Below are 25,619 nucleotides of genomic sequence, written 5' to 3'. Positions count from 1 at the left end.
TGATCAACTCCCACAACTTCTCTTCCATTTTCTGCACAGTGTACTGCAATTCCCTGCAAATTGGAGTGGAGCACTAGTTTTTTTTTAAAGCTTTGAATGCCCAATTCATTTTTTCCAATTAAGGGGCAATTTAGCGTTACCAATCCACCTACCCTGCACATCTTTGGGTTGTGGGGTGAAACCCACACAAACACGGGGAGAACGTGCAAACTCCACAAGGACAGTGACTCAGAGCCGGGATCGAACCTTGGATCTCGGCGCCGTGAGGCAGCAGTGCTACCACTGCGCCACTGTGCTGCACGAGTGGAGCACGAAAAGTTGCAAGAGATGCTTTTTCATTGTTCTTTATCAATTTCTCATGCAATGTGGAGATAGTTAGCATAAACAGGGACGCAACACCGTGCATTCCAACATTTCAATGACGTTTCAAATCAGGACACGAGTTTCCAATTATTTTAACAAACAGGCTTTTACTTCATGTTCAGGGGGCACGGTAGTACAGTGATTAGTACTGTGGCTTCACAGCTCCAGGGTCCCAGGTTCAATTCCCGGGTTGGGTCACTGTCTGTGCAGAGTCTGCATGCTCTTCCCGTGTCTGCATGGGTTTCCTCCGGGTGCTCCGGTTTCTTCCACAGTCCAAAGGTGTGCAGGTTAAGTGGATTGGCCATGATGAATTGCCCTTAATGTCCAAAAAGGATAGGTGGAGTTACTGGGTTACAGGGATAAATTGGGAGGGTGGGCTTAAACGGGATGCTCTTTCCAAGGGCCGGTACAGACTCGATGGGCCGAATGGCCTCCTTCTGCACTGTAAATTCTATGATTGAAGTGATTTAGATTCAAATTGCAGTTTACTTTGCATCTGGATTTAAGACTACAACACTGCAAAGATCAGCACTGTTCTAGACCACTGCCGCCTAGAAGTACAAGGGCAGCAAATACAAGGGAACACCTTTCCCCTCCAAGCCACACGTATTCCTGACTTGGAAACATATCGCCATTCCTTCACTCGCTGGACCAAAACCCTGGAACTTCTCCCTAACAGCACTATGGGTGTACCTACACCACACAGACTGCAGCAGTTCAAGGCAGCGGCTCCCCAACACCTTCTCAAGGGCAATTAGAGATGGGCAATGAATGCAGGCCTAACCATTCTTTGAATTAATTTTAAAAATCTCTGGTTGAATATCAAAATTGTAATTGTATAATTCTGTCCAGTAATTATAACTCTGGGTGTAAATCACTGGGGGAAAAGTCACTTTAAAAAACAGGACCATGACTCAAGAGACATTTCCTCATCTTAATAGAAAATGAAAGTTAAAATTTTCAGTCTCGAATTTTGCAGCTCTTCCTTTGATGATGTGCTCAATGTAACAAAGGCAGAGACCCATGTCTGGCGATCTCTCCTGGGAGAAAAGTATCTACATGCTTATCAGGGCACAATGTACACTTTTCTTCCTTCTTTCATGAGATATGGGTGTTCCTAGTAAGACAGTGGCCATCCCAGCCCAATTTTATTAATTTGCCAGCTGTCATGTTGGGATTTGAACTCATGTCCCCAAAGCATGAGCTTGGGTCTCTGGTTTACTAGCCCAGTGACATTACCACCAAGCCAAAGTCTCCTCTTGGGTGCATAAACATTCCAAGAGATTTAGAGCCAGACACCAGACTGAACAAGCACCATATCCCAAATGTTTGTATTGTTTATGGTACGTCCTAATACTATAGGCTGGGCTACCCTGGAAAATCAGGCCAATAAAAACTAACAAATGCATTTTGTAAATTGTGAACTGGAATATGTGCATTTGTCCAGACAGCAAAGCAAAAAGAAATTAATTAAACGTGGGGCACGATTCCCCCAAAAGGGAACAAAGTCCCCTAACGATCATGTTTAACCGCGTGTTTCCCGGTGTTCACAGTGCTGAGGAACACATGGCTATTCAACGCAATTCACATTGAATAAGGGGCCTGAATGGGATAAGGGGCCCGAATGGGGAACGTGCGGCCAAGACCGCACATAGCCCAGTTTTGTACAATGGGGAGCTTTGCTCGCCGGAGCTCCCCACTGTAGCAAGAGATCGGGACACCATTTTTAAATGGCATCTCTATCACCAAGGCCCCCAAAACGATCCTCAACCTCCCCCAGCCCGAACGCAGTATAGGAGGGATCCTGGCTCCTCTAGCATCCCCCCACCCCTCCAAACACCCACACCAGGTAACCACAGCCCAATCGCACACGTGCAAAATAAATGCCAGCTTGACACCCTGTCAGTGCCACCTGGCCAACTTGGTAGTATTACCTGGGCACCCAGGTAGCACTGTCAGGGTGCCAGGCCAGCACTGCCAGGGTGTCAAGCTGGCATTGCCAGGGTGCCTGGGTGGCACCAGCAGTGCCAGAGCACCACCTGCCCAAAGAGCATGAATCTGGGAGCCTCCAATGCCCTTGGAAGACCCCACGAGTGTGGTTCAGCTTCGTCACGTTTGTGGGGACCAGTGCTGAAAGTGCTTGCCCGAGGTCTCTGACGCGAAGAAGTTGAATCCCAAAGGCCCAGGTATCTCGGGAATCTGTAAATTAGAGGGAGGCTTACTGCCATGCTCTAATATGCAGATTTGCTTAAAAAAAAGTGATCCCGCCCATTGTGGGCGGGATTCACATTGCAACATCTCGCGAGATCACGTTGAATCTAGCGAGGCGTTGCGAGCCTGGTAGATCCAGGGAACTAGGTCTCCTGGCTTTCAATGGCCACGCTGTGCCATGAGCGAGCTGCTTTTCCGGCGCAGCGTGGTTGGATCACACCCATGGTTAAATAGTTGGTCTAGGTTCATTATTAACTTCAGACTGACACCTTTGCTGAATCCTGCGCTGCTGGTCTTGTTCTGCATTACAAGCCAGCTGTTTAGCCCACTGTGCTAAACCAGCCTTGGTCTAACTGTACAGCTGGGGAAATTCACTGAAGGTGCTCCCACTCCACCATCAACACGTCACTGGGATATGGTGGGAATCCCATTTCTATGCATAAACAGAGCTTCTGCCTCGCATCAACGGACCTGAAGCAGCTCCAAAGTATTTCCTGCATGATTTTGCAGCATTGCATCCATTTCATTCAAAACTGTCCTTGGCAATTCTCATTTGAAAAACACTCAATACACTACATGCCCAACCAAAAACTGATAAGATCTGAAAATTCAGCACAGACCTGGTCCCGAGACACTGGATCTGGGTTAACATTAGTTTGTACTTCAGGTGGGATTGAAAAGGAAATCAACCTGTTGCACAGTACAAATTCCTCAGCAAGACTGGTCTCACTGGGTCTCAGGAGCACTAAATAGGATGCTACAAAGAACTTGCATTTACATAGCACTTTCTTGACCTCATGACACCCTAAAACATTTCACAGTCAAAGGGGTACTTTGGAGTTACTGCTATAATGTAGGAAATGGAGCAACCAATTAACACAGAGCAAGAGCCCACAAACAACAACCTGAGATTTTGATTGAGGAATAGATATAACTCCCCTACTCCTCTTTACATTTGTACCAATGGATTTTTCACATCACCCGAGAATTGCTGGTGTTTTTGTGGGCAGGCTTGGTTACTGGCTTTAAAAGCACTGCAGCTGATGGACATGGATGTTGCTTCAGCCAATCAAATAGATTCTTGTGTGGATCTACGAACATACATATGAAGTAGGAGTAAACCTTTCGGCCCCTCAAGCCTGCTCCTCATTCAATATTCCACAGCTTCACAACCCTCAGGAAATAAATTCTCCTCATCTTTGTTTTAAACGGGAGGTCCCTTATTTTTAAACCTAGTTCTCGTCTTTCCCACAAAGGGAAATGTTATTTCAGTACTCATTCTGTCAAATCTCCTCTGTTTCACTAAGATCACCTCTCATTCTTCTAAACTCCAGCAGATACACAGGCCCAACCTATTCAAACTTTTCGCAAAGGATAACCATTCATTCCAGGAATCAGTCAAGTGAAACTTCTCCCAATGCAATTATGTCAGTTCTTAAAAAAGGAAACCTATGTGTACATAGTACTTAAAATGAGGTCTCATCAGTACCTTGTACAAATTGTAGCAAAACGACCCTACTTTTATATTCCATTCCCCTTGCAATAAACGCTAACATTCCATTTGCCATCTTCATCACTTGCCGTCCCTACAGACTAACTTACTGACACCCAGATCCCTCTGAACCTCAGTTCTACAATCTCTCTGCTGCTTTTTATTCTTCCTAAACTGGAGGAGTTTATATTTTACTCCATTTGCCCACTCACTTTATCCCTTTGCAGGCTCCTTATGTCCTCTTAGAACATAGAACAGTGCAGCACAGTACAGGCCCTTCAGCCCACAATGTTGTGCCAACCATTTATCCTAATCTCAGATCAACCTAACTTACACCCCTTCAATTTACTGCTGTCCATGTGCCTGTCTAACAGTCGCTTAAATGTCCCTAATGACTCCGACTCCACCACTTCTGCTGGCAATGCATTCCACACACCCACCACTCTCTGTGTAAAGAACCTACCTCTGACATCTCCCCTATACCTTCCTCCAATCACCTTAAAATTATGTCCCCTCGTGACAGCCATTTCCACCCTGGGGAAAAGTCTCTGGCTATCCACTCTATCCATGCCACTCATCACCTTGTACACCTCAATCAAGTCACCTCTCTGCCTTCTTCGCTCCAGTGAGAAAAGCCCTAGCTCCCTCAACCTTTCTTCATAAGACATGCCCTCCAGTCCAGGCAGCATCATGGTAAATCTCCTCTGTACCCTCTCCGAAGCATCCACAGCCTTCATATAATGAGGCTCCCAGAACTGGACACAATATTCCAAGTGTGGTCTAACTAGGGTTTTATGAACTGCACACAATACTCCAAATGTAGTCTAACCAAGGTCTTGTACAGTTGCAGCAAAACCTCGCGGTTCTTAAACTTAATCCCCCTGTTAATGAAAGCCAACACACCATACAGCTTCTTAACAACCCTATCTACCTGGGTGACAACTTTGAGGAATCTACTTACGTCGACCCCAAAATCCCTCTGTTCCCCCACACTTCCGAGAATCCTGCCTTTAACCCCGTATTCAGCATTCAAATTTGACCTTACAAAATGAATCACTTCACATTTATCAAGGTTGAACTCCATCTGCCACTTCTCAGCCCAGCTCTGCATCCTGCCAATGTCCTGTTGTAACCTGCAACAACCCTCAACACTATCTACAACTCCCCCAACCTTCATGTCATTGGCAAACTTACTAACCCACCCTTCCACTTCCTCATCCAAGTCATTTATAAAGACCACAAAGAGCAGAGGTCCCAAAACAGATCCTTGCCGGACACCACTGGTCACCGACCTCCAGGCAGAATACTTTCCATCCACTACCACTCACGGTCTTCTTTCAGCCAGCCAATTCTGTATCCAGACAGGCAAATTTCCCTGTATCCCATGCCCTCTAACTTTCTGAATGAGCCTACCATGGGGAACCTTATCAATGCCTGACTGAAATCCACACACACCACATCCACTGCCCGACCTTCATCAATGTGTCTCGTCATATCCTCAAAGAATTCAATGTGAGGTATGACCTGCCCCTCATAAAGCCATGCTGACTATCTTTAATCAAACTATGTTTTTCTAAATAATCATAAATTCTGTCTCTCAGAATCCTTCCCAATATTTTGCTCACCACAGACGCAAGACTAATGGGTCTGTAATTGCCAGGGATTTCCCTATTCCATTTCTTGAATAAGGGAACAACATTCGCTTCCCTCCAATCATCCGGTACTAAGCCAGTGGAGAGTGAGGCCGCAAAGATCATCACCAACGGCGCAGCAATCTCCTCCCTCGCTTCCCGTAGTATCCTTGGGTATATCCCATCAGGCCCAGGGGTCTTATCTATCCTGATGCTTTTCAAAATTTCCAGCACACTCTCCTTCTTAATATCAACCTGTTCGAGTATATTAACCTGGTTCACACTGTTCTCATGAGCAACGAGGTCCCCCTCTCTAGTGAATACTGAAGCAAAATATTCGTTGCTGAGCACCAAGTCCACATGGCCTCCCCCCTAATCAGCCTATCTACATATTGAGTCAGGAATCCTTCCTGTACAAACCTGACAAAATCTGCTCCATCCAAACCATTTGAACTAAGGAGGTTCCAGTCAATCTTAGGGAAGTTGAAGTCACCCATGACAACAACTCTGTTACTTCTGCACTTTTCCAAGATCTGCCGCCCAATCTGTTCCTATATCTCTCTGCTGCTATTGGGGGGTCTATAGAAAACTCCCAAAAAAGTGACTGCTCCTTTCTTGTTTCTGACTTCCACCCATACTGACTCGGTAGACAAAAACACTCCTCAACTACCTCCTTTTCTGCACCTGTGGTGCACTCTCTAAATAATAGTGCCACTCCCCCTCCTCTTTGACCTCCCTCCCTATTCTTCTGAAAACATCCAAATCCCGGAACATCTAACAACCATTCCTGCCCCTGTGAAATCATGTCTCCGTAATGGCCACAACATCGTAGTTCCAAGTACTGATCCATGCTCTAAGTTCATCTCACTTGTTCCTCTTCACAACTCACTTTCCGACCTATCTTTGTGTCATCAGCAAACTTAACAGCCTTACATAAGAACATAAGAACTAGGAGCAGGAGACGGCCATCTGGCCCCTCGAGCCTGCTCCGCCATTCAATGAGATCATGGCTGATCTTTTGTGGACATTACATTTGATCCCATCATCCAAGTTATTAATATAGATTGTAAATATTTGAGGCCCCAATGATCCCTCTGGCATTCCACTTGTTACATCTTGCAAACCCAAAAATAATCAATTTAGGCGTACGGTTTCCTGTTAGCTAACCAATCTTCTATCGATGCAGAAATATTTGAGCTGCCATAAACATGCCCCTTTCACTTCCCCTACTTCTGTTTCCTTAAGTGCTAATGAGGCTGGAATTATTTGTGCTGACCCTGAAAATGGGAATTAAGAAAAACACTTGCGCAGGAAAGGAGAAACGGAAGTTAAATTTGAAAAAAAAATCCTGGGCAGATCACGAGGACAAAACATTCATTTAGGGCCTACCCCATCTCTTCAAACTCAAGGCACAAGTTCCCTCCACTATCCCTGATCGGCCCTACTCTCACTCTGCTCATCTTCTTATTTCTCACATAAGTGTAGAACGCCTTGAGGTTTTCCCTAATCCCTCCTGCCTGGGCTTTTTCATGCCCCCTTCTGCTTCCTTAAATTTCCAGCTACAAAATTTAGGCTTGGTTTACTGTTCCTCCAAGGAGGTTTCCTGGTACTGTTGGTTCTCCCTTTTAGTTCCACTTCCTCTTTGCATTGGTCACATTTTAATTTGCCATTAAAATACCATGTTTTGGCAGCACTGTGGCACAGTGTGTAGCACTGCAGCCTCATGACGCCGAGGTCCCAGGTTTGATCCCAGTTCTGGGTCACTGACCGTGTGGAGTTTGCACATTCTCCCCGTGTTTGCCCGTGTTTCGCCCCCACAACCCAAAAGATGCGCAGAGTAGGTGGATTGGCCACGCTAAATTGCCCTTTATTGGAAAAATAAATTGGTTTCTCTAAATTTATATTATAAAATACAATGTTTTAATTGCAAACAATTCTGTCACAACTCAAAATATTAAGATCATTTTTCCTGGAATATCTGAATCCCGATTAAGCATTTAAGTGCTCTACAGTAAAGCAGATAATCCATTTCACAAGGAAACTCTAAAAAACTTCTTCCTCTTGAAGTGCTGTTATTTTTTTGCTGTGTCAGTTGACCCCATTATAAATCAGTGGTACTGTCCATGTAGGAGAGCGAGGGAGGGAAAAAAGTGGCGGAAGCTTCTCTCCTGAAGTACTGGCCTGAAAGGTCACTATGCAAACAAGGAATGACTGCACAAGATTCCAGGCCCAACAAAGTATTGCGTAGAGTCACAGATATTCAGCCTATCACAACTACAATATTTAGTTCTTCAGGAATAAATTGCTTTAAGTCCATTTTCCAGTCTTTTGCTGCAATGTCTTATATCCTCCATTTTCAATCACCACATTAATTTCTTCGGAATGCTGGTCTGACAATCCTCCAGAGGAAAAGAAACCAAGCTGTCACAGCATAACAAGGCAAGTGAAGACGCTCTAGCCTTGTGACAGATTGCATGCATCTCCATATTTAAATAATCACACACTACATTGGTAGAGGACACTTGATCGCAGAATTGTCTTCAGGACCATAACACCTCAATTAAGTTTGGCAACCATGTACACGTCTGTGTCATTTGGCCCATTGCAAAACAAGTACAGTAGAACACTGCAATATATAGTGAGGACATTCGGCATGCAGCAAAATAAACTGAGCACCACTGTACAAGCTTCTCTGGAATTGTTGGGGGGTTCTCAAATGATGGGTGATATAGAGCCCTCTGAAAAGGTAATACTAGTTTGAAAACCCCATCACAAAAAGCTTAAGGAACTGGGTATCTTTAAATCTATAAATGCATAGGATTGCAATGAATAGGCAGAATTAACAAAATGTTCAAGATTCCGAAATACTGCAGGAAGTGTGCACACTTGCACAGCACGGCTAACAGAAATTAGGCCCCAAAGCTCTTTATAGGAACAAAGTGAAACTAAAATCAGCACAACCAAAGAGAGAGATATTAGGACAGATGATCAAACGCTTGAGCGAGGGAGAGATATATTTAGGAAAGGAATTTTAGTTTATGGCCTAAAATATGAATTGTATATTGATTGTATGCGGGTTGTACATACTCCTCCACCTCTTTTACCACCTTCCCCAATTTTAGTGAAACATCTAATGCTTGTGTTGGGGTGAACGCTTGCAATGTTTAACTCTAAACAAATGCAAGACTGAGTAAAAAGGTTGGCTACAATATTTTATTCAACCATCTGGTCTTTCTAGAGTAAAACAGATAGCTGGAAGGCACAGACATTAGTATAATATGAGTCCACAGTTGAAGGAATGCAGAATTCTTAGAGAGTTGTAGAGCAGTATACAAAGATAGGGAAATGCAAGGTCATGAGGAGTTTGAACAGAAGGACGGGAATTTTAAAAAACCATGTTGCTCGACCAGGAACCAAGTTAGGTCAACGAGCAAACGGATGATGGGTGAACAGGACTCAAGTGAGGGCTAGCATACAGGAATTTTATATCAGCTAAAGTTTATGGCAGACAGGAGGAGGCCAGCCAAGAGAATTAAAATAGTCAACTCTGGAGATAAAAGCCTAAATGAATGCCTCAAGACTGAATGGGCCGATGTAGGAGAAGAGATATGTGATATAGGTGATCTCTGTGATGGAAAGGATATGCAGTAAAGAGTTCAGCTCAGTTTTAACCAGGGGCCAAGGTTTCAAGCAATCTGGTTCAGTCTGCAAGAGGGGCATAGAACAGTCGGTTCAGCAAAAGTACTGTGGCAGGGGTCGAAGTGAATGGCTTCAATCTTTCCAATGTTCAATGGGAATGAATAGAAACAATGTGTAAGGGTACGGGGAAAAGGCCAGAGACTGGCACAAAGTCATCATGCTCATTGGGAGAGCTGGTGCAAACATTTTTTAAAATAAATTTAGAGTACCCAATTAATTTTTTCCAATTAAGGGGCAATTTAGCTTGGCCAATCCACCTACTCTGCACATCTTTAGGTTGTGGGGGCGAAACCCCAACAGATACGGGAGAATGTGTAAGCTCCACACGGACAGTGACCCAGAGCCGGGATAGAACCTGGGACCTCGGCACCGTGAGGCAGCAGGGCTAACCCACTGCGCCACCGTGCTGCCCGAGTTGGTACAGACATGATGGGCCTTCTGCACCATAATAATTTGTTGATCCTGGGAAGACATTGTAGCTCATCGAAGACAGGATATTGGACAAGCATTTTGACACAGAGACAGTAAAGAAATCAAGAATGATGGTGATGTGCTGTGTCATAGGCACACAGTCAGATTCTATGTGTATACACCATTCAGGTGAGACTGCAGGGATGTGAATTGTGACTGATTCACTGCTGCAGCAGGGCCAGAAACACAATTGGAATCCAAGCACAGAGTTGCGAGAAAGGTCAGCAGGTGAGTGGTACTAGGACAGGGTGATTATAACTTTAGTCAGAGCTGGATTTCACAGAGCGGCGAGGCAGATTAGGAAGGGAATTAGAAACAGGGCCAAGTGTGTGAAGGCACAACTGCCCCATAGGATTCATAGTATCCTTACAGTGCAGGAGACCATTCAGCCCATCAAGTCTGAAAGAGCACCCTGCCTAGGCCCTATCCTCATAACTCCAACCAAACCTTGGACACCAAGGGGCAATTTTAGCATGGTGAATTGATATAATCTTTGGATTGTGAGGAGAAACCAGAAGACCGGGAGGAAACCCACACAGACAAGGAAGAGTGTGCAAATGCCACACACGGCAGTCACCGAAGGCCGGAATTGAGCACTGGTACCTAGAGCTGTGAGGCAGCAGTGCTAACCACTGTGCCACTCCAGGGCAAACAAAAGGGGTCATAATCAGATAAATGGGGTGTAGAGGTGGAGATTGTAGGGTTTGACAGATTACAGATAGGGAGAGCAGTGGTTAGCACTGCTGCCTCAGTGCCAGGGTGCCACCCTTGGGTGACAGTTTGCATGCAGTCTGCCCTTCTCCCATTGTCTGCGTAGGGTTCCTCCCGGGTGCTCCAGTTTGGCTGGAGTTATGGAGTTTCAAGGATGGGGGGGGGGGGGGGGGGGAGAGGGAATGTGGGCCTGGGCAGGGTGCTCTTTCAGAGGGTCGGTATAGACTCGAGGGGCCGAATGGCCTCCTCCTGCACTGTTGGGATCCCACCACACATTTACTTTTTAAAACCACACAGTTCCAGCACAAATCTCCCACCACCTGGTGAAGAAATCCCAAACTTGGGAGCAACAAGTCACATGCCACCCACAAGTCTCCAAATTTTGATTAATTATTAACTGTCAAAAGAAATAGCTTCACGGCCTGGCACCGACCTGCAATTGTCTTTAGAAAGGGTGTCATGGGTTTTGGTCAGGGCTGAGCTGGGGGGGGGGGGGGGGGGACGACAACTGTCAGGCCGACTGACGGGAGGGTAGGGTGTGGAGGGGGTAGAGCGAGCCGGCCTCTCGGGGCCGGCCGTGACGGGAGGCGCCCGTTCACTCACTCACCCGCCGCTCGGTGACAGGAAATCCGCATCTTCGTCGTCAGCCCCGAACATCGACATGTTCCACCCGGATGGATCAGTCAGAGCGGCCGACCCGCCCGCAGCACCGCCGCCAACCACCAGCTGCTGCCACCAACCGGCGTCACTTCACCGCCTGCCGTAAAATATTTTTTTTGTTTTTAAAAAATCGCCCGCCCGCCACGCTTTACGGCAAATGAGTGTTTGAGCGCATGCGCGGTACTCACGGGACCTCCTCACCTGATGAGAGCCCGCCCGCACACCCACCTGGGCGGCGGCAACTGTGAACGGAACGAGACTGAGGGAGGTCGAATCTCCTCTCCCACTCCCCGCCACGCCTAGCTCCTAGCCCTATAATTTCCCTCCGGTGAGTTAGAGTTATTCCATCGTTAACTTTTTTCCCCCTCCTCACATTCACCTGAAGAAGGAGCAGTGCTCCGAAAGCGAGTGTTTGAAACAAACCTGTTGGACTTTAACCTGGTGTTGCAAGACTTCTTACTGTGCTCACCCCAGTCCAACGCCGGCACCTCCACATCTTGGCTCACAGGTGCCGCCATACCTGAAAATGAATGAAAGTCATTTATTGTCATGAGTATGCTTCAATTAAGTTACTGTGAAAAGCCCCTAGTTGCCATATTCCGGCACCTGTACAGGGAATGGAACCGTGCTGCTGGCCTGCCTTGGTCTGCTTTAAAAGCCAGCGATTTAGCGCAGTGTGCTAAATCAGCCCCTGAGCTACCTGTTGAGCTCCCCGCCCAGCACTTTTGTTTTTATTTCAGATCCACAGTATTCTGCAAGCGAGTTGGTTGGCCAGGATGGAGACAGTTATCAGGAAAACACTGCGGGTGTTGGAATCTGCAAGAAGGACTGAGGATGTTGGAAAAACTGTTCTGATGAAGAGCAGAAAGGACTCGTTGACTTTGCTTTTTCTCTCAACCCGACAGTTGTTGCCAGACCGGCTGAGTTTTTCCAACATCCTCTCGACATGGTAAAGCTGCGATTCTGCACAATAAGCTTGAAGTTTTAGTTGATTTGACACACAACTCCCTCCCTATTAGGATCTCGACAGATTGTTGAACCCCCCCACCACCCCACATTCATGGTGACGAGTCATATGGTCAAACTGTCCCTTACTTTATTTCACATGTAGATGTCATACAACACCAGGTTAAAGTCCAATAGATTTGGAATCACTAGCTTTTGGAGTACAGCTCCTTCATAATAATAATAATCACTTATTGTCACAAGTCGGCTTCAATGAAGTGACTGTGAAAAGCCCCTAGTCGCCACAGTCCGCGCCTGTTCGGGGAGGCCGGTACAGGAATTGAACCCGCGTTGCTGGCTGTGTTCTGCATTACAAGCTAGCGATTTCGCCCCACCATGCTAAGCCTCCCCTAACCAGCATTGATGAGTGAAAAGGTGGGTTCCACAAACATATATATAGACAAAGTCAATGATGTAAGATGATACTTTGAATGCCAGTCCTTGCAGGTAATTAAGTCTTTACAGGTCCAGACAGTGCGACAGGAGAGAGGAATAATCCCATGTTAAAGAAGTGTGAATTGTCTCAAACCAGGACATTTGGTAGGATTTTGTAAGCCCAGGCCATGGTGACAAGGGGTGAATGTAATGAGACATGAATCCAAGGTACTGGTTGAGGCCATACTTATGTATGTGGAACCTGGCTATCAGTTTCTGCTCGGCGATTCTGCGTTCTATGTTTAGGGTGGAAGCTGGAGAAGTGGAGCATCATGAGGTTATGCCTGGGCTTGCGGTAAAGCTGAGGTGACCGTCCTTGATGGTGATGCACGTACTCAACACCAACAACTGCCAATCTTCAGAAGCAATTCTACAACTCATCGCTTTATCCTGGATCACAACGTCTTCACCTTCGACAACAAGTTCTTCCTCCAGACACATGGAACAGCCATGTGGACAAAATTCACACCTCAATTCGCCAACATTTTCAAGCACAACAAGACTTCTTCATGCACAGCACCTTCAACAGAAGCTTTCTCAGATACATCGATGACATTTTTTTCCTTTGGACCCACGGTGAAGAATCACTGAAATGACTACACAATGACATCAATAAGTTCAATTCCACCATCAGACACACGCTAGTAATAATAATCTTTATTGTCACAAGTAGGCTTAAATCAACACTGCAATGAAGTTAATGTGAAAAGCCCCTAATCGCCACACTCCGGCGCCTGTTCGGATACACAGACGGAGAATTCAGAAGGTCCAATTCACCTAACAAGCATGTCGTTCGGGATTTATGGGAGGAAACCGGAGCACCAGGAGGAAAACCCACACAGACACAGGGAGAACGAGCAGACTCCACACAGACAGTGAACCAAGCAGGAATCGAACCTGGCGCTCTGAAGCAACAGTGCGAACCACTGTCCTACCGTGCCACAATGAATGAGGCAAAAAGGCTGTGCTCTGCCCAGTAACACTTCGTGATTGGATCTGATCCCACTGAAATGTTCTCAGAGCCACGAGGTCCCATTTTAGTTTCACTTTTGATTCTGCAGCTGGGATGGAGGGTCCTGATTATTTCTCTCCCAAAAGATCCAGCTAAACTCTCTCCATAACGCCACTCTGAGGACACTCTCCAGTAGGTTTGGGTGCCATTCTCTTGGTGCTGCACAGGCTTGAGGTCAAACCACAAGCTGAAGGCAAGGTTTAATAATAGATAAAGTATCTAAAGAAAGAAAGAGACCTGGAAATAAACCGCAAACTAAAAGCTGATGTGAAGTCAAGATGCCTCTCCAAGAGAAGCAGAGAGTAATATTGCTAAACTGCAAGGAAAATCAATCAAGGCTGTAAGTCAGAGACTTTAATCCACAAGCATACTGTGGAAAAAAACTGGCTGCAGACCACCATTTGAAGTAAAGACGCTTTTGACCTTTATCCTTAATATTCTCATCCCTTTCCACCCCCTCTGTGTTTGTCTGGCATGTGTCTGTGAGTAGAGGGTGGTACAGTTAAAGAGGGTGTAGGTTAGTTTGTTGTTATTCAGTTTCATTTACTTTCTAAAAAAAACATTGAGTACCCAATTAATTTTTTCCAATTAAGGGACAATTTAGCGAGGCCAATTGACCTACCTGAACAAATTTGGGTTGTGGGAGCGAAACCCACACAAACACGGGGAGAATGTGCAAACTCCACGCGGACAGTGATCCAGAGCCGGGATCGAACCTGGGACCTCAGTGTCGTGAGGCAGCAATGCTAACCACTGTGCCACCGTGCTGCCCCTTCAGTTGCATTCACTGCATATTTTTTTTTTGAAATGTTTTTTATTGAGTTTTTATCATAGAATTTATCATAGAATGTACAGTGCAGAAGGAGGCCATTCGGCCCATCGAGTCTGCACCGGCTCCTGGAAAGAGCACCCTACCCAAGGTTAACACCTCTACCCTATCCCCATAACCCAGTAACCCCACCCAACACTAAGGGCAATTTTGAACACTAAGGGCAATTTATCATGTCCAATCCACCTAACTTGCACATCTTTGGACTGTGGGAGGAAACCGGAGCACCCGGAGGAAACCCACGCACACACGGGGAGGATGTGCAGACTCCGCACAGACAGTGACCCAAGCCGGAATCAAACCTGGGACCCTGGAGCTGTGAAGCGATTGTGCTATCCACAATGCTACCGTGCTGCCTTTTCATATTTTATATCCAACAAATTACAAATTATTAGAAAACAAAACACGCAAAAATTAACATGTATATTTACAGGTAAGCATCTTTATAATAACAACTGTGGCCGCCCCCTTTAGCCGGCATACATATTTTACATTCCCCAATATGGCCGAGGCACATGTTTATAGGCATTTATTTACAGTTTGGTTTTGCGCCTTAGCTTGCCATCAAACCCCCATAACGAACCCGTAGCCCCCCGCCCCGGCTACCTTCCCCCGATTCCCGTCCATTTTCCCCTGATTCTTGACCACCCGACTATTCTTCTTCTTGTTCGTTGGCCACAAACAGGTCCCGGAACAATTGCACGAATGGCTCCCACGTTCTGTGGAAGCCGTCGTCTGACCCTCGGATGGCGAATTTGATTTTCTCCGTTTGGAGAGATTCCGAGAGGTCGGACAGCCAGTCTGCAGCTCTGGGCGGTGCTGCTGACCGCCAGCCAAACAGGATTCTATGGCGGGCGATCAGGGAGGCAAAGGCAAGGGCGTCCGCCCTCCTCCCCAGGAATAGATCTGGCTGGTCTGAAACCCCAAAGACCGCCACTATCGGGCATGGCTCCACCCTCACCCCCACCACTTTGGACATAGCCTCGAAGAAGGCTGTCCAGTACTCCACAAGTCTGGGGCAAGACCAGAACATGTGGGTGTGGTTGGCCGGGCCTCTTTGGCACCGTTCACATCTGTCCTCCACCTCCGGGAAGAACCTACTCATACGGTTCCTTGTTAAGTGGGCTCTATATACCACTTTTAGTTGCGTCAGGCTGAGCCTTGCGCACGTGGAGGTGGAGTTGACCCTATGCAGTGCTTCGCTCCAGAATCCCCACCCTATCTCAATCCCCAGGTCGTCCTCCCATTTCATTCTTGTTGCGTCCAGTACGGTGTCGTCCCTTTCTACCAGTCAGTCATACATGTTGCTACAGTTCCCTTTCTCTGGGATACTTGCGTCCAGTAGGTCTTCCAGTAGTGGCTGTCCTGGTGGTTGTGGGTATGTCCTTGTCTCCTTTCGTAAGAAGTTTTTGAGCTGCAGGTACTGTAGCTCGTTCCCCCCCGGCTAGCCGAAATTTCTCTGTCAGTTCGTCCAGTGTTGCGATCCTGTCGTCCGTGTATAGGTCCCTGACTGTCAGTGTCCCCCCGTCCTGCCTCCACCTTTTGAAGGTGGCGTCAGTCAGTGCTGGTGTGAACCTATGGTTGTTGCAGATGGGAGCCTTGTCCGACATTTTGGTCAGGCCAAATTGCTGCCGCAGTTGGTTTCAGGATTGGAGGATGGCTGTCACCACTGGGCTGCTGGAGTATTTTTTGGGTGGGGATGGGAGTGCTGCCGTGGCAAGGGCCCGGAGGGAGGTCCCCATGCAGGAGGCCTCCTCCGCACGCACCCACTCGGCTTCTGGCTCCTGGATCCATCCCCTTACTCGCTCGGCTGTTGCCGCCCAGTGGTAGTATTGTAGATTCGGGAGGGCTAGCCCCCCCCCTGGATTTTGTTTTTTGTAGGACCTTCTTTGGGATCCTAGCATTTTTATCCCCCCCCCGCCCCCCCCCCCCCGCCCCCCCCCCCCCCCCCCCCCCATACGAACGCCATGACAAGTTTGTCCAGCACTTTGAAAAAGGCCTAAAGGCCTTGAGAATGTAGATCGGAATGGATCTAAACAGGAAGAGGAACCTGGGCAGTACGTTCAGTTTGATCATCTGGACTTTCCCCGCGAGGGAGAGTGGGAGTGTGTTCCATCTTCCTCCGTCAGGCTGGTGAGGTTCCATTTGTGGATCCCTTTCCAGTCATGGGCTATTTGGATCCCCAGGTAGCGGAATTTATGTCAGGCTTGTTTGAACGGCAGCCCCTTTAGTGCTGCCCCCCCCCCCCCCCCCCCCCCTTGCAGGTGTACTGGGAAGATCTCGCTTTTGCTCATATTGAGTTTGTAGTCCGAGAAGGCTCCAAACTCTTTCAGGAGTGCGATGATTCCGTCCATGCTGCTTTGTGGGTCCGAGATGTAGAGAAGCAGATCATCTGCATAGAGTGAGACTCTGTGCTCTCTGGATCCCCCTCCAATTTCTTGCTGCCCTGAGCGCGATTGCTAGCGGTTCGATTGCTAGTGCGAACAGCAGCGGGGACATTGGGCATCCTTGTCTGGTGCCCCTGTGCAGCTGGAAGTATTCGGAGTTGGTATTGTTGGTCCGTACACTCGCCATGGGAGCGTTGTATAGGAGCTTTACCCAAGCGGTGAACCCTGCTCCAAGCCCGAACCGCTCCAGTACCTCTATGAGGTATTTCCATTCGACTCTGTCGAAGGCCTTTTCTGCATCCAGGGAGACGATCACCTCTTGTGTTCTCTCCCCGGAGGGGGTCATTATCACGTCCAGCAGGCGCCTGATGTTCGAGGTAAGCTGTCTACCTTTGACGAAGCCCGTCTGGTCCTCTGTGACCACCTCAGGTACACAGTCTTCTAGCCTTTTGGCTAGGGGTTTGGCCAGTATTTTGGCGTCTGCGTTCAGCAGAGATATGGGTCTGTATGACCCACATTCCTTTGGGTCTTTGTCTTTCTTAGGTGTCAGCGAGATTGAGGCCTGTGCTAACGTGGGTGGCAGTGTGCCCCTAGCTAGCGAGTCTGTGAAAATCTCCCGCAGGTGCGGGGCCAGCGCTGTCGCGAATTTTTTGTAGAAGTCCGCCGGGAATCCGTCCGGTCCCGGCGCCTTCCCCGTCTGCATGGAGCTAATGCTGTCCATGATCTTTCCCAGTGCTAGTGGTGCTTCCAGGTCCCGTTTTCTGCCCTCTTCATTCACTGTATATTTAATCATTATCCTTGTTATGAATAAAAAGTAATTGAGTTTCAACTTACAAACCAGGTGACTGTAATTATTGGGCAGGCAAATGCCAAAGATTTCAGGAATTTATTTAAGAATTATTGGTTATGTCAATTGTGTTGTGTTTCCGGGTCACTTGGGGCTCGAATTCACGAGGCACATGCCCAGGGTGGCGTAACTTACTTATAAATTGCTTATCTGTGCAAACCTTTGGCGAGAGATACCTTTTCAGGAGCAAACTGAAAAATGCTTCTGTCATGTCAGACTCTTCGGTTCAGCCTAACAATATTTTGCAAAACTGCAAACAGCAGACCCTCCCATTGTCCTACCGTGCCACAATGAATGAGGCAAAAAGGCTGTGCTCTGCCCAGTAACACTTTGTGATTGGATCTGATCCCACTGAAATGGATCCTCCCATTGCTCACTGGGCTAAATCGCTTGCTTTTAAAGCAGGCCAGCAGCACGGTTCGATTCCCGTACCAGCCTCCCCGGACAGGCGCCGGAATGTGGCGACTAGGGGCTTTTCACAGTAACTTCATTGAAGCCTACTCATGACAATAAGCGATTTTCTTTTTTCATTTCATTAATTGCATCATCTGTATCCCACTAAGATGTCCTATCACCTGCTTAACTAGGACTAACTACAATCCCTCAAATATTATCTACTCTCCAGGGAATCTCCAGCAATCAAAACAATATCCCATTAGCTCTCTCTCTATAAAAATGAATATGGTTAAAACCAATAATTACCTAACCTTTTACAGCTTCCTAATTGCAACTTTGGTAGACACACTACCTGTATGTATTTTAAACCAGCGTTTTTAGTCACATTACTAGTAAACAAAACATAAAACAATTTGTACATTCACCATACTCCTGTTTATTTGTCTCTTTGCTAAGGGTAAAATGTCCTTCCTATCTGCCGTATGCCCCCTCAATCTTATACATCTCAATCAAGTTCCCCCTCAGCCTTCTCTGCTCCAAGAAAAATAAACCTCTCTTGATAGCTGAAATACCTGGTGAACGTCCTTTGCACACTCTCGAGTGCAATCACATTCTATAGTGTGGCGACAAGAACTGCACACAGTATTCCACTTGTGGTCTAACCAGTGTTTTACATAGCCCCATCATAACCTCCCTGCTCTTACATTTTATGCCTCGGCTAATAAAGGCAAGTAAACCATATACCTTGTTAATTACCTTATCTACCTGTCCTGCTGTCTCCAGGGATCTATGGACGTGCACACTAAGGTTAGTCTACTTCCCTGGGCCCTACCATTCATTGTATATTCTCTTTTTTGTTAATTCTATTAAGATCCTGGATCAGACCCCAACAGTTGCTGAGATACCGGACCGAAACCTTAATATTTAATTTAATTTGTAAGACTCTGAGGAGGAGGATACTTTGCCCCAGCAGTAATTCCACACACAAATAGGTCTATGATATATTAAAACAAGCTTTACTACTCACAGTATTCAGGGTCCTTCCTGTTACTTCTTGTTTATTCCCTGGTTTCCCTCTTTCTTTTATTGTTGCCGTTACAATTTTGATCCATAGGTTTATATTAAGGCAAAGCAGCCTTTAATTCAAACAAGCAAATTCCAGAAAGTTATGTTGTTTTAGTCTATTGATTGGAGACTGGCTGCCCTCCATGATAACTCAGTTTGATTGATGTGGCTGGTGGTCAGTGAATTGGAACAAAAGGCTGTGCTCTGCCTGATGAAAAGTGGTGATTTAAATATTCGCCCACTTGAATATTTCTCAGAGCCACGAGGTTCCATTTTACTTTCACTTTTGGTTCTGGTAGTGGAGGGAAAGATTAAGCAGAATTCTCTCCAGAAAATTGCTGATAAGCCTCTCCAAATAAAAGATCCAGTTAACTCTCTCCAATAAGCCTGCGAATGTTGGATTTCTGAAACCAGGGCCTGAGGACAGGCCATGGCCTGAGGACAAAGCCTGATGAAACTGGGACTCTGTCTCAGTGAGTACAGGCTGTAAAGCAAGGACTGTGATTCAAAATCTACTGTGGGAAAGGCCTGGAAGGACCCATCATCTGAAGCAAAGACTCGTTTTGCTTTCACTTACACAAATGTGCGTGCATGGAGAAGGCAAGTTACGGCAGGAGTTAGGGACTTAACCAACTGTATCTGTTGCATATTTCACTAATAATCATGTTATAAATAAACAGTAATTATGTTTCAACTTACAAAGCTGGTGACTTGAATTATTGGGCAGCTACGGGCAAAAGGTTTTGGGTATTTGTATAAGGTTGTTTGTTAATTCACTTGTGTTGTGTCTCCAGGGCATGTGAGGCTGGAATTGACCGCACACTTGTCCAAGGTGTCTTAACACGTGAACATCATAAAGAAAATAGCTACAATTACCAATTGAACAATGCTTAGCAATGACAATTAAACACTAACTCCTAACTGCCGCCTTTTCTCTCCACTCAAACCAACTCAGGTCAAAATCGACTTTTACATAGAGTTTTACATAGGGGCTAGTTTAGCACAGTGGGCTGAGCAGCTGGCTTGTAATGCAGAACAGAAGGACCCTGAATACTGTGAGTAGTTAAGCTTGTTTTAATGCGGATTCAATTCCTGTTCCAGCCTCCCCAAACAGGCGCCGGAATGTGGCGACAAGGGGCTTTTCACAGTAGCTTCATTGAAGCCTACTTGTGACATAAACAATTACTATTATTACTATTAGTTAGCCAACCCAGGAATACTTGCTGTAAAGCGCTGTGTTGGATAAACCACTTTGAGAAAGAGAGATCCTTTAAGGAACCAACTTGCAGATTCTTGCCTGTGTCAACCAACTGTGTCAAACTACTGTTTAACCTGCCAGCCTTTTCAGAAACTGCTGTTCTGTTCACAGGCAAAATAACTAAACTACTTTGAGAGAAACTGCTTGTCTGTTCACAGACAGATCAAAATTGAACTCCAAAACTCAACACCTCACTGCTTCAGCCTCTGGCTCTTCCCATTAACTACATCATCTTACGAAAGCTAAACACAATGGGCTGGATTTTCCGATTTGCAGACTAAGTGCTGACGCCGATGTGGGAACAGTGCCGTTTTACGCCCGGAAAAGCGACTCAAAAGCTGCACCGATGCTCCGTCTGGTGGGGGGGCAAGCAGCGTAAAGCCCCCGGCTTTAAGCCCCCGGCCTTTAACGGGGCGGCCAGCAGCGGCCGCGTCGTGCACCGACCTGCCAAAGACTGCAGCCCTGGATCACCCCCTGCCAAAGCCCCCCCCCCACCCCCCGGACTGTGGCGGCGCTGGACTCAATCCGCAGCTGCCACACCGGGTTCACGATTTTAAAAAAGGACACGGTGTTCCACTCAGTCGGGAACTCAGCCCATCGGGGGCAGAGCATTGGGAGAGGGCCTCCGGTGATGTCGTTCTTGAGGGGGCGGCGCATTGTGAATGCGGCACCGCCCCCAATTTCAGCGCCAACGGGGATTCTCCGGCAGATCGCCAAACGCGATTTCGGCGACCAGAGAATCCCATCCAGTGTCTCTAATTAACTAGTCACCAGGAAACCTTCTTTCCATAAACAAAGTTCCATTAGCTGAATTTTTACGATGCTCGAGTTATACTTTGTAGCCAAACTGGCTGCTTGTCTTGTAAACCCGGATTTTTAAACAAGCATTACAGTAGCATTGTGGTTAGCACTGTGACTTCACAGCGCCAGAGTCCCCGGTTCAATTCCTAACTTGGGTCACTATCTGTGCGGAGTCTGCATGTTCTCCCCGTGTCTGCGTGGGTTTCCTCCCACAAGTCCTGAAAGACTTGCTGTTAGGTACTTTGGACATTCTGAATTCTCCCTCTGAGTACACGAACAGGCGCCGGAATGTTGCGACTGGGGACTTTTCACAGAAACTTCATTGCAGTGATAATGTAAGCTTGCTTGTGACGATAAAGATTATTATTATCATTAGTCATACATGGGCAGCACGGTGACACAGTGGTTAGCATTGCTGCCTACGGCGCTGAGGACCCGGGTTCGAAACCCGGCCCTGGGTCACTGTCTGTCTGGAGTTTGCACATTCTCCCCGTGTCTGCATGGGGTTTACCCCTACAACCCAAAGATGTGCAGGATAGGTGGATTGACCACACTAAATTGCCCCTTAATTGGAAAAAATAATTGGGTACAAAATTTTTTTTAAAATTATTAGTCATACGCACACTAACTTTTAATCGTTAGTGCACCAAATACAATATATATCTGAAATTCGTAACAGTCCTCCCAGAATGCCCCTTATCACACTGTACAGGGTTAAATTCCATTTGCCACTGTTCTGCCCGCGTAACCAGCCTATCTATATCGTCCTGTAATCTAAGCCTTTCCTCACTATTTGCCGCATCAACAATTTTTGTGTGATCTGCGAATTTAATGATCATACTCCCCACATTCATGTCTAGATCAGGGTTTCAAACTCGGGGTCATGACCCACGGGTGGGTCGCGGGGCAGGTTTCGGGAGGGTCGTAGCGCTCGGGCGATGTGGGAGGAACGCCCAACGGCTTCAGCCCGATTTTAAAAATGCCGGCCGCAACGGACTTTTGAGATTGTCGGCCTTCCTACGCATGCGTGCCAGATCAAGCAGTGTGCGTGCCACCGGGAACGGCAGCAGAGAGCAGCTCACGTGCGGGTTCGCTGATTTCACGTGTTCTGGGAGTGAGAGAGATTCCTCCATTTTGTAGCTGCCAGCAGTGCTGGTGCGTGAACTCCAGGGCATCTGGTGAACAACCCATGAAGAAGAAGCTGAAAACAGGAAAAAAACAGCATAAAGATAACTACTTGGCATATGGGTTATTAATTGCTCCAACTGGAAATCAGAATTCAAAGTTAATGTGTATTATATGCAGGAAAACACTGGCAAATGAAAGTTTAAAACTCTCAAAACTTCAAAGACATTTGAAGACTAAACATGGCAAGTTCATGGACAAACCTCTTTATTTTTTTCAATGGATGCAGTGAAATCTTAAATCATCAGTGGAAGTCATTATCAAAATGTAACATCGAATAACAAAGCAAGTGACACCATGAGGACCAAGCAGGCTCATCTGTCACCTTAAACGTAAGTGAAAGTGGTGGGTCGTGAAGGACAGCCGGTTGGTAAAAATGGATCATGGGCAAAAAAGTTTGAAAACACCGGTATAGATCATTAATGTGCACATTAATGTACAAACCGCAAAGGATGCAGCACTGATTCCTGCATTACACCACTGGACACGGACTTCCAATCACAGAAACAACCACCGACCATTGCCCTCTCTCCTACCACTAAGCCAATTTGGATCTAGTTTGTCAAATTGCCCTGGATCCCATAGTCTCTTCCTTCCTTTATCAGTCTCCCATGAAGGATCTTTTCAAAAGCCTTTTGAAGTCCATGTAGACTATATCAACTGCACGACCTTCTTCAAAACACTTCTTCAGTGTTTCCCTCCCTACCTCCTCCTCTAACCAAAAAAAAAATCATTGCAAGGAGCCCAGCCGAGAAAAGATAAAGAGGGAGAGTTGAGGGCAGGTAGAAGTAGAAAGAAGTTGAACCATGACGTCACAGCCTGCAGGTAAGTGATTGGCTGGTGACTGGTAAGTAGTTTTTCTTTTTCTTGAGGTGTTATCGTGCGGGGTGCAGTGGTTGCTGAGTGAGTGCTTGCTGAGAAGGGGAGTAAATATTTAAAAAACGTAGTGTTGGGAGTTTCGAGCTGAATCCGGTTGGAGTGAGGACAGAGTGATTGCTGGGTAAGTAATAAAGATTTAAATTGTTTGCGCAGGCCCATAACAGCTGATTGCTGACCTCGTGTGGGGCGCAGTGGTTGCTGGTTAAGTGTTTTATTTTTACCTGTATTTAAGTTGGGCAGTTCCTAAACGCTAGACACTACACTTGTAGTGTCCCCCACCCTTCCACCTCCTTTAACCTAAGGGGTAGAGTGAATAACAGGTAAGCTCTTTCTTTTTCTTTTTTTATCTAGAGGGGATGGCAGAGAAGGCAGTGCAATGTTCCTCCTGCAGAATGTTTGAGGTGAGGGACGCCGTCAGTGTCCCTGCTGATTTCACCTGTGCGAAGTGCACCCATCTCCAGCTCCTCAGAAACCGTGTTAGGGAACTAGAGCTGGAGCTGGATGAACTTTGGATCATTCGGGAGGCAGAGGTGGTCATAGATAGTAGCTTCAGGGATGTAGTTACTCCGAAGAATCAAGATAGATGGGTGGCGGTGAGAGGGGCTGGGAGGAAGCAGTCAGTGCAGGGATCCTCTGTGGTCGTTCCCCTCAGTAACAAGTATACCGCTTTGGATACTGTTGAGGGGAACGACCTACCAGGGGTAAGCCATGGTGAACAGATCTCCAGCACTGAGTCCGTCCCTGTGGCTCAGAAGGGAAGGAGGGAGAGCAGGAGAGCAATAGTTATTGGAGACTCAATAGTTAGAGGGACAGATAGACGGTTCTGTGGCAGCGAAAGAGATTCATGGATGGTATGTTGCCTCCCGGGTGCCAGCGTCCGTGATGTCTCGGACCGTGTTTTCAGAATCCTTAAGAGGGAGGGGGAACAGTCACAAGCCGGGTACACATCGGTACCAACGACATAGGTAAGAGAAGGGACGGGGATTTAAAACAGGATTTAGGGAGCTAGGGTGGAAACTGAGAGCCAGGACAAACCATGTTGTCATCTCTGGTTTGTTGCCGGTGCCACGTGCTAGTGAGGTGAGGAAGAGGGAGAAAGTGCAGATAAATACGTGGCTGCAGGAATGGTGTAGGAGGGAGGGTTTCAGGTATGTGGATAATTGGAGCACATTCTGGGGAAGGTGGGACCTGCACAGACAGGGCGGTTTGCATCTGAACCAGAGGGGCACCAATATCCTGGGAGGGACATTTGCTGCGGCTCTTCGGTGGGGGTTTAAACTAATTTGTCAGGGGGCTGGGAAAACGAGCTGTAGTCCAGGAGCCTGTGTTGAGAGCAGTGAGGTACTGAGGAGGGTATCAAGGTCGCAGGAGTGTACCGGCAGACAGAAAGGTGGGTTGAAGTGTGTCCACTTTAATGCAAGGAGTATCCGGAATTAGGTAGGTGAACTTGGAGCGTGGATTGGTACTTGGGACTACGATGTTGTGGCCATTACGGAGACATGGTTAGAACAGGGACAGGAATGGTTCTTGATAGTTCCGGGGTATAGATGTTTCAGTAAGACTAGGGAAGGTGGTAAAAGAGGTGGAGGAGTAGCATTGTTAATCAAGGATAGTTTAACGGCTGCAGAAAGGCAGTTCAAAGGGGATCTGCCTACTGAGGTAATATGGGCCGAAGTTAGAAATAGGAAAGAAGCGATCACATTCTTAGGAGTTTTCTATAGGCCCCCAAATAGTAATAGAGATGTGAAGGAAGAAATTGCAAAACAGATTATGGGTAGGTGTGGAGGTCTCAAGGTAGTTGTCATGAGTGACTTTAACTTTCCAAATATTGATTGGAACCTCTATAGGTTGAACAGTTCGGATGGGGCAGTTTTTGTACAGTGTGTGCAAGTGGGTTTCCTGACACAATATGTGGATAGGCCGACAAGAGGGGGGGCCACATTGGATTTGGTACTGAATAATGAACCGAGCCAAGTGTTAGATTTGTTTGTGGGAGAGCACTTTGGAGATAGTGACCACAATTCAGTGTCTTTCACTACTGCAATGGAGAGGGATAAGGCCATACGGCAGGGCAAGGTTTATAATTGGGGGAGGGGTAATAATGATGCGATTAGGCAAGAATTAGGGAGCATAAGATGGGAACAGAAACTGTCAGAGAAAGGCACAAATGAAAAGTGGTGCTTGTTCAAGGAACAAATACTGCATGTCCTTGATAGGTATGTCCCTGTCAGACAGGGAGGAAATAGCCGAGTGAGGGAACCATGGTTCACAAAAGTGGTTGA

The 25,619-nt window shown here is 46.8% G+C and overlaps 1 protein-coding gene across 2 annotated transcripts in view; it reads right to left on the bottom strand.

The window, feature by feature from the left end:
- Nucleotides 1-11,335, bottom strand: part of fkbp15a (FKBP prolyl isomerase family member 15a) — a 120,334-nt gene extending 108,999 nt beyond the window's left edge. For both annotated transcript variants that reach the window (XM_038781516.1, XM_038781518.1), the window contains exon 1: nucleotides 11,186-11,335. In XM_038781516.1, coding sequence (XP_038637444.1) covers nucleotides 11,186-11,241 — 56 coding nt within the window. In that variant the 5' untranslated portion in view covers nucleotides 11,242-11,335. The remainder of the gene's footprint in view (nucleotides 1-11,185) is intronic.
- Between the last annotated feature and the right edge of the window lie 14,284 nt (nucleotides 11,336-25,619).

The sequence above is a fragment of the Scyliorhinus canicula genome, chromosome 21, assembly GCF_902713615.1.
Source record: "Scyliorhinus canicula chromosome 21, sScyCan1.1, whole genome shotgun sequence".
Lineage (NCBI taxonomy): Eukaryota > Metazoa > Chordata > Chondrichthyes > Carcharhiniformes > Scyliorhinidae > Scyliorhinus > Scyliorhinus canicula.
Note: the sequence above shows the minus strand (reverse complement) of the source record. Positions and strands in the feature narration are given on the sequence as shown.